This window comes from Palaemon carinicauda, chromosome 19, assembly GCF_036898095.1.
Source record: "Palaemon carinicauda isolate YSFRI2023 chromosome 19, ASM3689809v2, whole genome shotgun sequence".
In the NCBI taxonomy this organism is placed as follows: domain Eukaryota; kingdom Metazoa; phylum Arthropoda; class Malacostraca; order Decapoda; family Palaemonidae; genus Palaemon; species Palaemon carinicauda.
In genome coordinates, this window is record NC_090743.1 from 74316357 (window position 1) to 74331356 (window position 15000).

At 35.6% G+C, this 15000-nt stretch overlaps 1 protein-coding gene across 1 annotated transcript in view; it reads left to right on the plus strand.

Moving 5' to 3' along the window:
• Positions 1 to 13195, plus strand: part of LOC137659068 (protein bicaudal D-like) — a 184741-nt gene extending 171546 nt beyond the window's left edge. Inside the window, exon 16 of the mRNA XM_068394157.1 lies at positions 7093 to 13195. Within this exon, the coding sequence (XP_068250258.1) occupies positions 7093 to 7207 (115 nt within the window). The 3' untranslated portion in view covers positions 7208 to 13195. The remainder of the gene's footprint in view (positions 1 to 7092) is intronic.
• The last annotated feature ends 1805 nt before the right edge of the window (positions 13196 to 15000 follow it).

The window sequence follows — 15000 nt, forward strand, 5'->3', positions numbered from 1 at the left end:
ATTCGTTCACCTACCCTCTACCAATGCCTTCCATTTTTGCCAGACGTACAAGATTTCGAAACATAAGTGAAAAAATCGCTATATATATATGCAAAAATAAACACAAAAAGATGATTGTGTCAATCTCAGTCATGCAGACGACGCAGTAAGGATGACTTCATCATGTAAAGACCGCTATATCTTCATTATTTATAAAAATAATTGGCTGAAACTTCTGGAGAGCATGTACGATATGTTTATGCATACATAGAAGCAATAAAACAATTTTCGATTTCTGAAAGTTGGTATGTCAAAACACTGGCAGACAGTCCCCTTAAACAGCGGTAGTCTCCACCCGGAAGGACACTTCACCTCTAACTGGACGTAGCCTACAATGCTGGTGCAGGAACCAGTCAGTCCCTCTAACTGTTCTCCTGACAGTACCTGATACTCTATACCAAGCTGGCTCAGTACAGACTCACTCACAAGACAAACCTGTGCCCCTGTATCAACAAGAGCACAAAATAAGGTTTCCTGTATCATTACTATACCTACTGCCGAGTGTTGAGACACATGCGTATAACTGGACTGACGGGGGTGCCTTTTCTGTCACATACTGGATTACAGGACAATCCTCTGGCACTGATCATCAGTGACCAAGCCCTCAGCGTCAGGCACACAAGATTTTACCTCCGCCTCATGGTCCAGAATCACGTCAGTTGGGGGGACGTAATTGTGGAGCTTGATCAGAGGGTTAAAATGCACTCCAGACAGACACTGAAGATGCACACACTAAGGCTCAGTCACGGATGGATCACGATAGACTACAGGACAAGTGCTGCCAAGAGCAACGCCAGAGCTGGGACTGTACCTGGAAAACGCATTGCCTTGATCCTGTTCCTACTAGTCTTGTCCAGTTTGAAGCCTAGTCAACCAGCGTCCTTCAGAAATTGCTGAACTAAGGCATCACGGAGCTTGGCTCCTTTCAGCTGAGAGTCAGGTACGACACCTGACCCTTCCTTCCAGCAGTTCCCGACTAGCTCCAAGTATTCTATAAGAGAGTCTAGACTGCCACAAACCTCCTTATACAAGGCCAGTCCAGTAGGTAACTTGGGAGTGCTGGGTTCAGTAGCAAACGGGATAACCAGTCAGCTGCGGCATTCTGATCACATGGACAGTAGTTAACAATAAAGTTAAATTCGGACAGGTTCTCCAGTGTCCGTGCTAGACGACTGTCCACCATCTTCATGTCATGAAGATACATCAGGGGACGGTGATCAGAATGAATCACGAAGAACTGACCATAGAGGAAGGGCCTGAAGGTTTACAACCCCCCATCGCAGAGCAGCCAACTCACGCTCAATGGTAGAGTAATGAGTCTCGCAGTCAAGGAAAGTCATGGAGTCGTACGCTATCGCCCAACGCTCCCCTGGATGCTCCAAGAACTCCTGGCACAGACAAGCACCAGCACCCTCACCCGAAGCATCAACAAACAACTCCAAGGGTTTAGCATCAGCGGAGTAGTCAGGGTAAGACAACATAATGTCCTCCTTGATCAGTTCCTTCAAGGGCATAAAGGCTCCATCCATTTCTGCAGTCCATTTCAGTTTTCTAGTCCCCTGGAATTTACGTCCACACCAGTCTTTGCAGATAACGGTTTGGCCATCTGTGAGCACATGGGGATAAACATCCATTGAAAGTTTACCAGTCCCAGGAATCCTCGTAGCCCACGCACAGTGGTAGGTATAGAAAAGTCCTTCACTTTCTGGATATATTCTGACAGCTTACGCATACCAGAACGTCCAACCAGATAACCAAGATACTGTACCTCGGCTTGAACCTAAGAACACTTCCCCAGTTTTATCTTGAGTCTGTGCTTCTGGAGAGTAGCCAAAACTCGTTCTACCAGTTTCAGGTGTTCCTCGAAAGAAGACCCAAGTATCAAGATGTCATCAATGTAGACAACCACCTTGGCTTTTTGGAACTCTTGGAGGATACAATGCATTTCTCTCTGGAACACTGCAGGTGCATTTTTCAGTCCAAACGATAAGCGTCTGAACTGCCAGTGTCCAAAGGCGGTAGAGAAAGCTGTGTATTCTTTACTGTCCTCTGACAATGGTAACTGCTAGTATCCACAAATCAGGTCAAGGGTTGTAAAGTATTTGACTCCTTGAAGCCCAAATACGGAGTCTGCCATGTTAGGCATTGGAAACTTATCAGAAATAGTCACCTTATTCAGTCTACGGTAGTCCACACACAACCGTATACTATTGTCCTTTTTTTGGACTGGAACAATGGATGAAGACCAAGGAGAGATACTGGTTTCAATAATACCCAGTTCATGCAACTCCTTGCACTGTTCCTCAATCGCGTCAGCGACGGGTTTGGTAAACTGTCGAACCCTTTGATAAATGGGGTCTCGTCATACAGATGGATGCGTATTGGTGTGCTTGAGCGCTCTCCCCTATATCATTATCACCAGTACTGATAACTGGAAGATGACGTCGAAGCATTTGACAAAACTGGTACTTCTGAGAAGAGTCCAGATTGTCTATCTCTTCCAATACGCTTGGTTCAGGTGTCAGGTCCCACTCCTGTGATATCAGGCAGGATAGAGGAGCATCCACCATTGCCATGGTGAACACCTTCCCCAAGAGATCACCCTTCTTGATCTTGGCAGTTTCTTCAGATGAACCCTTGATTAAAACTGAGGCTTTTCCATCTTTCAGTTCAAGGATACCAAGGATTGTTATAAGTGAATTGAGTTCACTTCTTTCTCACGTATCCTGTACTCTTCTTTCTAAACATCTCTGGGCTAGATCTTCAAGTATTTCCTTTCCCATGATTACCAGGGCCTTCCTACAGGTCTTCTGCCTCTTCCATATTTCCTTTACATTTGACTAATTGTTTCTCATACCTTCTCTTACATGTCCAAACCCCCTCGATCTTTGAGCTGTTTTTTTCTAGCTCCAATTCCTCTTTTTTTTTTTTTATAATATCTTCTCGCCGTACTCCAGCTCTGAAACTTAAACATTTCAAGGCCATACTTTATCTAAACTAACAATAATATAATAACAAATTACCACAATTATAGCTAGCTGAAACAAGATTATAACTGTTGGTAAAGTGGCATACAATTTTTTTTTTTATCAAATACTGTAGTAATGTATAAATCATATGTATAATAGATGGCAATCAAAGTTTTAAAACCTTTGGTAATGTACTGTTACACTGTGAACCTTTTGATAATTTTTTAACAGTTCTTGGATTGGATATAAGACTTTGGGTCATAAAGTACCAATGTGGAACTGGATGGGAAGGGAACCCTACAGTTGCGTTAAGAAGTAAAAGTGAGATTGAAGAAAGAAAACTGGAACAGGGGTGAAAAAGAAAAGACTTAAAAAGCGTATGCAGCTAGGGGCCCGAAGGAACACTGCAAAGACACTTATAAGTTATGCTTACAGTACACTGTGTGAGGTGCACTGATAACACAACCCCCCCCCCCCCCAAAATCCCCAGATAGGATTAACAGTGTGTGGATGAAATTTCTGTTCAGACGGATGAAATTTCTGTTCAGACTGATGAATGTTAAAGACACGGTTATACAATAAGCATAAAGAAAAGATACAAAAGGTTTGGTATATAACAAGAATTTAAGCAACAGAAACAGAAGGAAATGCAAACTACAGAATTGGTTTGTAAAAAAAAAAAAAAAAAAAATAGATAAATACCTCATGCTTGCATACATAAAGTAAACTACTGTATTGGAAGAAAAAATGTATGAGCCTAGTGAAATCATGCCTACCCACCACATCTATGCCCTTGGTCTTGACCATATTTTATTTATCAAAACCTTTTCTATTTTGGAAACAGAAGCCTTTGTTGATGCTTTCACTACGATGCCGCAAATCTGCTACTCAAGTTGTATACCAGATTTGTCACTTGGATATACTTGCTCACTTACTCTATAAGAAGTTACATAAACATGTTTATTTGATTTACTGCTGATGTGAATAAATTTGTCAAAATTTTGCTTTATTCTCCGTTGTATTTTGCTCTAAACCAAAATGTTTTTCCATTCATTATGAAGTGATTATAGAATATTTTGTAAGAAATTTGTTTTATGTACCAGGTAGTTATCTCTAAATAATGGCAAAGCACTGCGATTTTATGTAAAATAAAAAAAAAAACTTTTTATTCAATGAAGTGACATGTTATTCCATGATAAGTAGCCGTTGAAAGATATGAGTTATTAGTTATAATGGACTTTACATCGTACAGAAATGTAATGAAAATATCCATTTATTTGCTTTGGCACAAGAAGTATTCTATAATGTATAATCATAAGGTACAGTGGAGCACTGCAATTTTTTTGTAAAAAAAGAAAGAAAAAAAAAAAGACTTATCTATTAGTGACTGTTATTCCTTAATAATTCCACAATAAATAGACATTCAAAGAGATAAAACTACTCGACAGTACCGTAATATCTGTCTTTATGATATACAGAAATACAATAAAAATTTCTATATGTTTCCGTTGACACGAAAAGTATTCTATAATGTATAATTTGTAAGGTATATATATGATCAACAAAAACTGATGACACACACAGATGTGAATTTAGTTCATTAGACATAAGGTTTGTTTGTTCTTGTCATTCCATCTTGCATGTCATTGTCACTATGAACTGGATCATTCCTGTTTTGGGTATTTCACTAGTTTGGAAATAGAAACTGCGCATGTGAGAACTAAGACGAATACTGCGTTGAATGGCAACAGCATATGGAAATAATGACAATAGGCTGACTTTTACTTGTGAAAAACAATGAACAATACTATTATGAAACATATAAGACATGAGGATGATATTATTTTGTATAAATGATAGTAGAGAAAAAGGAATACAATAAGAAAAAACTAATTTCGTCACGTCAGTAACTTGTATTACTGGTAAAACGTTTCACTTACGTTGTGGGTGGGAGTTTGAGTCAGAGCCGGAGAATTGAAGAACACTTTTTAGTACCTTTTTTGTGATTTGGACATTAAATGCAACATAGAATTACACTAAAATAGATCTTACTTAATCATAAATAAGGACTAGACTCATAAGTATTTCGGGCGGTGGTAGGATGGGATGTGAAGACATATCTATAAGCTGGGGGTGTCGCGGGGGTTTTGAGTAATGCCTCTGTAAGGAATGTCGCCATTGGCTACAGAGAGTGGCGTGATTTGATATGGTAATATGAAAAATAAAAAAAAGACTGAAATAACAAAAACCTACTAAAATACCTCTTACACAATCAGAAATAAAGTCTAGAATCCCAAAGACTTTGTTGGCTGGCCGTAGAAAGAAAGAGGGGCTGTTATCAGGAAGAGAGGGAAATATTCTAGTGAAATTATTCAAGTGCGAACTGTGTAAGATAAAAGACCATGTCCTATAATCTTTTGTAGGATATACAAGTAATTTTAACTTCTATAGTTTATATTAAAGCTTCTAATGATGATAAAAATTAATTATAATAATAATGGCGTATCCGGCCGTCACCGTCTATCACCAGGCATGGCATGTTCTGATGTGTAACGAAGTCATCATAGTGAAAGGGGTTAAAGAATAAAATTATTCGCTCTTCAGTCCACTTCATGCCTCCATCGGCCAGCCACATTAGCATGAGAAACATTCTGCATTAAAGAAATGTATAGTAGATTAATTGCCTCTAGGTCACTTAGCAAAGCATGATGTGTGGTATAAGAGATTAGATTAATCTAAACAAGTTCATTTTCAAAATCACAGTGATAAAATTTAATGGGAAAATATGACACTGTACGAGACTAAAATTAACAGTATCAAAATTTTACGAGTGTCGCTACCTCAGCTTATCAGAATTGATAATTGCAATACTTAACTTGAGAGTAGGAGTCTCCACAAGCTCAGATATCTTCACTAAACACAAAATAAAGGTTCCGAACACAAGAACGCGTGTTGATATCATGGTGCTATAGAAGGAATGATGGGAGAAGCGTGAGTAGTGGTAGTGGTCGGGGGTGGGGGGGGGGGGGGGGGGGGTGGGGGGGGGCAGTAGCCGTAGTAGTGGGCTGTAGTTGGATGTAGAACGGCACCTTGTAGTAACGGGGGATGTTGAGGAAGGAGAAGACTAATTGGTAAGGGACCTGTGATAGTGGTTTTAACACGCCCCAGTTATTATACCGACACCCTATAAGGGTGAGCAAGCTGGGTATATTCCTGGCATTCCATGCAACTTTTTTCTCTGGTATATTTATCACTATTTATACCTTAGAAATGGTGCTATAAGGAGCATTTCACTGGGCGACACAGGTCCCTCACCCAGAAATAGATTTTTCCTTCGTCAAAATCCCTTTGCGGTACCTAAATCCATCTATTTTCTACTTCTCATTGATAATATTTTAGTCATTCCTGAATGTCACACTTCAAATAAAACCTTTCATAGATAATGCCATGATTCAATATACTGTGTGAAATTAAATTACTGAACTAAGAGTTGATGGAATTAGTCAACAAGGTATTTTAAAGATACTGAAGGTTATTTAGTTAATGTAGTATATAAAGAACCATTGCGAGAAGTGGTTTTTGGTGGGAATAGGTTGGATCTATGATTTTTGTTTATAAGGAGATAAAGTCTAGGGGTCCCTTCTTATTTCTGTTAATTAGCTACCATTTAGGGAATTATACCCCATGAATATCTAGTAATGAATTTTTCATACATATTTTTTTACCAAATTGTTCGATATCTGTGACTGTTGGTTTTGACACATAAATGTAATGAGTCAATCAGTCAGTAATTGCCACATGACATAAAATTTTGTGTTCAAAAACACCCTGTACAATTTAAAATTCACATGATCGTGATGCACGTATGTTGACGGCAAGACTTTTTAATGAGATAAACTATTCTTGCAGTTAAAATAAATTTGGGAAATTAAGGCAGCTATTTTGAAATACCTATATAGTCCTGCTTGTTGATGGCTATTGGTATACAATATGGCACTTTTTCATTTAGGAAAATATTATTTTATGACTCAAACTCTCAATTGTTAGGCAAAATATTCTTAACATATTATTTCTGGTATTTCAGACTGCACTTACGAAAACACACAGGCAGTCGGGGGCGAGCACATGGTTCTCGTTTCAATAACCAGCCACATGGTGCTTCATCTCAACATCACTACCAACGACGTGAAAACTACTAGTATTTATATCAGGGACAGTCAGAGGACCAGGTGAATTATTGAATCTGCTTGGGCTTGTCCCAAAATAGGTTAGGAAAACTTTCCATAAAACAATATCTTTGGTTGTTCATTTCTTTTTCTAATTTATATAGATATAATCCATACTGGATCTTTAAAGTGTAATGTTAACAAAATTGCTGGCCAGTTCATTTTTTAACGTTCAAAAAGAAGTGCTCTTGTGCTATTTGGCCCCAGTTTACCAGTCTGCAATTTCTAGAATGTTATGTGAATTTTTTTGTATTTCGTACCTGTGGCTTTCTTCTAGGAGTTGAATAATTGAAGACAATTTATTCTGTAGGTCAGAGCATGTGTTTCTTTATTCACATCCAATTCTTGAGAGGTTGATTAAGTGTTCTTATCCTGCAATATAGAATACTTTAGTTAATTGTATTCTTCGTTTTAATTTATTAGTGTCAACAGATATTTTATAATTAGATATTTGGATAGTACAGTATTTATCATTCCAGAAAGCCAGACTTTTTGCAGATTTGAAGGTTATATGACGTCCACTTACAGGCTGACCTACGAAATTGTTAACAGATACCTGATAGCATATAAGAAAATTTGAAAAAAAAGATTAATAGATTTATTTTAAAAGACAAACAAGTCCTCCTTGTCTAAATGAAATTAATTTTAGAAATCACAAGTTATATTACTCTTGCAAGGTATTAGTGTTAAATATATGTATAGACAAGCTTTCTTACATAAAGTTGTGTTGAAATCTGTTGTATCATTTTTCATGAAATGCTAAAATACTCTATAACAATTGGATGTTACTGTTAATTTTAATATTGTAGGAATCATGTAATCTCAAAGATAATTGCTACCAGATTTTTATTCTACTAAATCCCACTTGTGCTACATAAGAGGCCTTTTTCAAGGTAATATTTAAATTTATATATATATTGATCAGTCAGAAAACTGGCATCCACGAATCAGTGTACAATTGCATCAGTTTATTTTGTATTTGTGAAACTATGAAGTTTATCATAACATCTGAGAGAGAATACAAGATTGAAGTGTAGAGCATGAAACAGAGGGTAGGAAGATTCATTTGTAACATTTCGGTAAACCTTTGGATTTTTGCTAAGAAATTAATATACTTTTTACTATAATGATAAACTTACTAATGACTACACATTCGCATTGGATGGTGTTAAATCGTACTATACTTTTTGCAAGATTTTTTTAAATGTATACAGGATAGAAAATCAGCTGATGCTCTCAGGTGAAAAAATAGATATTTCTTTTATCATTTTGGTAGTATGAATCTCAGAGCTATGACATGGCCAGACTTACAATTTATCCAACTTCTGTATATACTTATAGGTGCACATTCTCAATGACAAGAGTCGGCATCATGCTGTCACACCATGAAGTCTTGACCAGGTTCCTGTCATAGCTGTCATGCACCTATAAATGGTCATGAATCAGTTTTGTGCATGACCTGCTCAAGTTAATGTACTTATATAGTCTTTTATTTCTCTTAGCATTTGAAAATTAAAAATATTTTTTTTTTTTTTATATTTTCAATGCAACAATGACTTGGGCTTTTGTATTAAGGAAAAATAAATTGTTTCCCCTTCCCTCCCCCCAAGTCAACTTGCATCAGCGTAAGGAAGAGTAGAAAATTTCCGTTGGCTCGCAAATTTTATGACATTTTAAATGCTCTTCTCAGTAGTGTTTGAACGTTTATTTATGTATTGTATATTCATTTTGTCTATATGGAAAACATAATCATGGCTAGGCATCAAATGTTCAAGATTTCATGTTAACATATGCCAATATTAATGTTGCAGATAAATGATTTTCACCGATGGTAATAGTGTATGTCTTATGGTAATGCCGTACCAATGTAGCTATTTTTTAACATTTTCTGTTAACTGTTCACAGGGCTTTGATTCCAAACATAGTTGGACATGCATTGCTTTATGGTAAAAAATTTATATACACTTGAAAAGCATTATTGTGAAGGTGACATTTATTATGCAGTTTTGCAGGCGTTTGTGTTGAATATACTGTAACGAATGAATTGATATGAACTAGAATAAAGCAGTAAGAGGTCATAGATATTTTTCTTGTAAATATACAGATATTAAAAGCCAGTATTGCACAGGCTTCAGATACAGTTAGCTGGGAAATTTCTTCTATTCCTAATAGTTATTGTTTTTGCCTCAAAACTTAGCCAGTTTCTTATGGTGATATTAAGGAATTGTCAAAATATTTGCTTGGAGCGGTCTTTTTTGAGAAGGTTTGACCTTGCAAAAAACATTACCATGTTTTAAATTGTTATAGACAATCTTATGTACAGAGGAACTATTTCTACAGAGGAGATTGTTTGATGCCAAGCAAAATGTTACACTGTACTGTACTTCAGTATTGTAGTTTCCAAATAACACTTCCTACTTTGGGATTTACGGGAAATATGACAGCTATTTTTGTAAATAATCTATAGGTTATGCAGGAAGGCATTGGAAGGATGTAGATGGGAAACTTGCTAAAAACTTTTTATTAAATTTTGCATATGATATACAGTATATATGGGCTAAATCCAAGAATCTGAAGTTCGGCGATTTAATGCATATATATGTATCCAAATCGTTACTAATTTTCTTTGCCTTATTTTATTCAACATTTGTGTTTTACCTTGATTTTTTTTTTTTTTAAATCGTTCACTGTTACCATCTCTTAATTATGGTATACAGTTAAAATGACCCTATTCAGAATGCAACTTAAGCTTTTCTTATGCTATGTTGTTCAACTGGCCAATATTTGGCTTTTTAAAATCTGTTAAGTTTTAACACTACTCATTATTTCTAATGTAACTTAATGTTAAGTCTGTTTTGTTGGAACACTTGTTGAGAGGAGCAGCTCTGTGAAATAGCAGTTGTTAAAAGTTTGTTAGTTATGGTTAGGGCTAAACTTTGAAAATTGGCCTTTTTTTATTGAGGGTTAATCACAAAAAAGAAAAAAAAAATATGTGGATATTTTTGCTGTCACCTTGAAACTTTCTCATCTTTAATACTGGTGGTGTAGCTTGCGAATAAGAATGCAGTATAGAAGCCAAAGTAATTTTTTAGTTAAATTTATCCAGAAACATTGAAGTGGTGAGTGGAAATCAGTAAGTCCAGTTTGAACTATAAGTCCTAGAACAATAGTATGAAAAATAATTGTCATTTACTTATTTACCACAGTTTTGGAACATCCTGCAAAATGATGTTATTTCAAGAAATCTTACACATTTGTCTTTGTTTCACCAGTTACTGGTTAATTATTTTTAGCACTGAAACAAGTGGATGTCTGACACAAGGAAAGTATTTGTTTTTAGACTAATGTCCTTAGGTGCATTATAGTAATTTAGTATTTTTTTCCTTGTTTACATTGTATGTAATATACAGTTGTCTTGGCTATGTAAGCAAGTGCTGGTGGTTCTTTTTATGTTTGTTTTTTGTCAAGTGGAGTGGAAGTGTTTCTAGAAATGCTTTATGTAATTTGCTTTCAAGTAGTGATACTGGTTGTATTTCTTGTAATCACATATCAAGTATACATCACTTATTTAAGGTAACTCCTGAATGAGGTGAAGTTGCATTGCTTAGTGTTACAGTAAAGTTATCATTCATGTTATGATTACAGTCAATCTTACTTACAAGTATATTGATACTCCTTATTTGCCATTTTTATTTGGCCATCAATAGTACTTTACAACCAAAAGTAAGCTGAATATAACTTTCATTCTATTGTTCTTTGTTAAGATTACTCCTCTTTCTGTAGCACAATTAAAAATCTCTATTTACAAGTAATTAATTCTTAAACTTTATTCAGATACGTATGCAATGTTATATCTGCTGCCGCCTTGGTGTGTCCATATTTATATTTTTTACGTTTTTCAGGAACTCTTTTTGCACAGATAAGTAATTATATTTTATTTTTCACAACCAAAGATGCTCTTGTTGTTTGTTTATACCAAGATTTATTTGATGGAAAATCTCTAGTTAGAGAGCCCTTTGGTAGACTCAGCTTTATTATTACAGGCTAAATCTCTTACAAGTGTTTGAAGTTTTTGTTTTTTCATGTGAACTTTCAGGACCCCAAATAAGTTTTTTTTTCAACTTTCCATGATTGGAATCTGTGATGAAATGTGCATGATTTTCCATTTAGGATTACTTTGAATATTAATACAATCCTTTCCTTTTAAAGCTTTTCAAACTTTTGCTGAAATATTCCTCACTTTTATTTGCCTATTTAAATTACTTGATTTCAGTAAAATAATAATTAATTGGGGTTTATTTCACAGCTGTGAATATTTGTATAATTCCAGGGTTGCAATATCATACTGTACTATTATATTTGGAATGAATGTCACAAATAGTTTATATATGGTGAAAGGACAAGGTAATTTACTTCATATTGTATAATTTATTAGCTTTAAGACCTCTGTAAAAGCCCACTATTTTGATTTGATGCAGCTGTGCTTTCATTGTGATAATTCTGGGAGTAATTGGCATGTTCTGCAGTTTCATTGGTGCAGCTTTCAGTATTTATTGTATGTAGTTCCCTGATTTCACTTAGGGGAATTCAGACCCCTTTTTAAAAATAACCAACGTTTCATTAGCACGAGAATTTATTTAAAGCACTCAAGTATTGTCTGATTTATGTATGTTATTTGTATCTTCAGGATGTAGCTGTATCACTCATAGATGGTACTGTGAAAGAGCAAGAGAGAGCTTGCTCTCTATCAGATATGTGCATTCACTATTTATGTTATCACTTGCACTAAAATGGAACTTGAGATCAGTTACTGAACTAACTGGCTGTCAATGCCATCTTCTAACAGTATTTTATTCATGACAGTTATATGTTCAAATGACTAGAGGGCAGTAGTCATTAATACAGTATTGTAAATTATTATAAAAGAAATTACTTCATTGACACAAGTAAATAATGCTGGAAATTTAAGTCACGTGTTATTCCATCTTACACTCCATACACTTGGTTTCATCTAATACTGCTGTTAGCAAAGTTTTGTATACAAACATTAAGACATGCAGCTTCTTTCCATGAGTTGGTGTTTTTTCATTCTAAATTCATAAGGCCACAGTAAAATATTTAACTGATTTTGTTTACCAAACTTATCATAGCAAGTGTCGCATAAAAGTTGATTTATTTATTTTTGTTCGTGAATATTTTTCAAATATCTGGCCATATGCATCACTGCTCTCTGGCAGTGAAAGTTAGAATAATTCTTTGCATTTTAATTAGAAATACCCGGTACCCTGTTTGGAAACATTGCATACTAAAAGCAGTTGTAATTGGAGTTTTGAATTTGTTAAAACATTTTTGAAATGCAACTTTTAAATTACTGGTAATTATAACAACAAGACTCTGATCTTTAATCATAATATAAAGAAATATTAACTTGCAAACATGATTATGCAATAGTTGGGTTTGGACTTTCTTGTGAATGAGTTGTTTGGTGCATATTAAAAATAGATTTCAGAGCTAAATGATTCACACTAAAATTCTGTGAATACGTTTAGTGTAAATTTTTTCAAAGTAAAATGTTTTTTATAAAGAGATTAAATCCTTTAAAGAATTAGTCTAGTCAAGTTGCAAGTAGGTTAACTGTTTCTCTTGTCATTAGGAGAATTTTTTAGAGAAATTTATTTAAATTCCTTGAAACATAGACTGACAGATCTGAATAATGTATTTCATTGAATTAAGATTTTACATGTGCACCGTTGACTAAAAAGTTTAAGTGATGCATTTCGTATGTAAACCAACATACTGTACCATCTCAAGAGGGTCTTTTGAATCAGACCACCATCACGCTTCTTTTGCAGGCACTGTGGCACTCACAGTATTTTTACTTTTGTATCTGCTCTTCACTGAGGAAGGACTGTAAACTTATTTGTATCATAGGACCTGTTTACAATAAAATGAAAAGTTGAAGTATGATTGTATGTTATCCAATGAATTTTGTTTCAGTACACTATATACATTTGAGAATACAATAAATAGCTTTATATCAGAGTGGGTGACTTCTGTCGACTTTAGTCATCATAACTATGATTATCAGTGCAGCTAGATGCAAATAATTTAGTCAGATCACAAAGTTACTTTATATTCGTAACTCCCAGAGTTCATTATACCTGATTTGTCAATTCTTAAAAATTAAAGTTTGAGAAACTACAAATTATAGTTCTAATTTGGTTTTGAAAACTGTAGTTATAAAATAATGTTATTGGGATCAGGTCATGCAAGTTATGTAACAAATAACCCACAAGTCAAACATGACCAAGCCATTGGGAGATTATTACTGTATGTCAGTTTGTAATTTCAATTTTAATTACTAATAATAAGATTTAACAATACACTAGGATTCATTTTTCACTGTCAGATTTATTACTACAAGGCCTGTCATTTATTACTGATCATGGGTTGCAGACAAACTGTATACACAGTATTTAAATTACTTGCTGTATTAGATATATTTTATCTAATCAAGGCATATATAGCTTTGTAAAGAAGGCTGGGGAGGATTTATTCACCAGAATACAACAAATTTGAAAGTAATTTGTATTCTTCCTAACAATACAAACCTTGAGCTCTTTATTGTGGATATACTTTCAGCGAAGCTGGAAGACTAGCCATAAGACTTTGAGCAAGGTGTAACTACCCCACACTAGTTGGCAGGGGTAGTACCAGCTACCTCACACACACATTGGTGTTCGGTGTTGTCTTGTCATTTTTGATTGCAGGTCTTACAGGGGGATTGGTGATGGCGGGCCAAATTTGTAGAGCTCAAGGTATGTATCATTAGGAAAAATACAAATTTACAATTTGTCAATTATTCCAACACTAAATACAAACCCTTTCACTCTTTATTAGGGATGACTCACCCTTTAGGTGGGTGGAAGTCTGAACCAACTGGCTGGTTTTTGACCCGGGGTTTTCACGTACGTTCTGGGCACGTAACTGGGAGAAAACCTGACACCGCTAAATTTCAGGCAAAGCACGGTTAGCGGCCTGAGTAATGTCTGATATTGTGTGATACTAGCAATGTGATTAGTCTAGGTAAGAATTCTCAGAAACTTAAGAATCTTTGAATCAACAATAGACATTACCCCATCCCACCTCGTCAGGGGGTATGGGGACTTGACAAGTATTCTTTCTATACTAGGTTAAACAAGGAAAATGGTTTTACCTGCAGACAGATGAGGACCATAGGTGCTGTTTCCCCAAGAAAAGAGAATATGAAAACAAGAAAGAGTCTGTCATTCTTAACATTCATCCTACTAAACCCGGGTAACCTCTATTATCAACCATAGGCTACTTGTCCATATAAGAGCCCAAGGTATTTAAACTACTTATGCAGCCTCAATAGGGCCAATAGAGAACAATTCCATGTTCCTGTGGGTCACATCTAGCAGGTAGTGGATGATGAAGGTTGTCTGATGCTTCCAAACTCCTGCTTGTAAGACCTGTATCACAGAGAAGTTCTTGAACACCAGGGATGTGCTGATGCAACTGACGTCATGAGGTTTGGGTCGTCTTGTCTTTAGAGTAGGACCAGGATTTAGTACTATGTCTATGACCTTATGAATCCAAGCAGAGATGGTCATTTTTTTATTCTCCTCTTGACCTAACCCCTGCTGATACTCGGAACGAGCTGTTACTGTTCTTTAGAGATAGTACCTCAAACTTCTCACTGGACAGAGTAACAGTTGATCTCGATCATCGGTTACATTACGAAG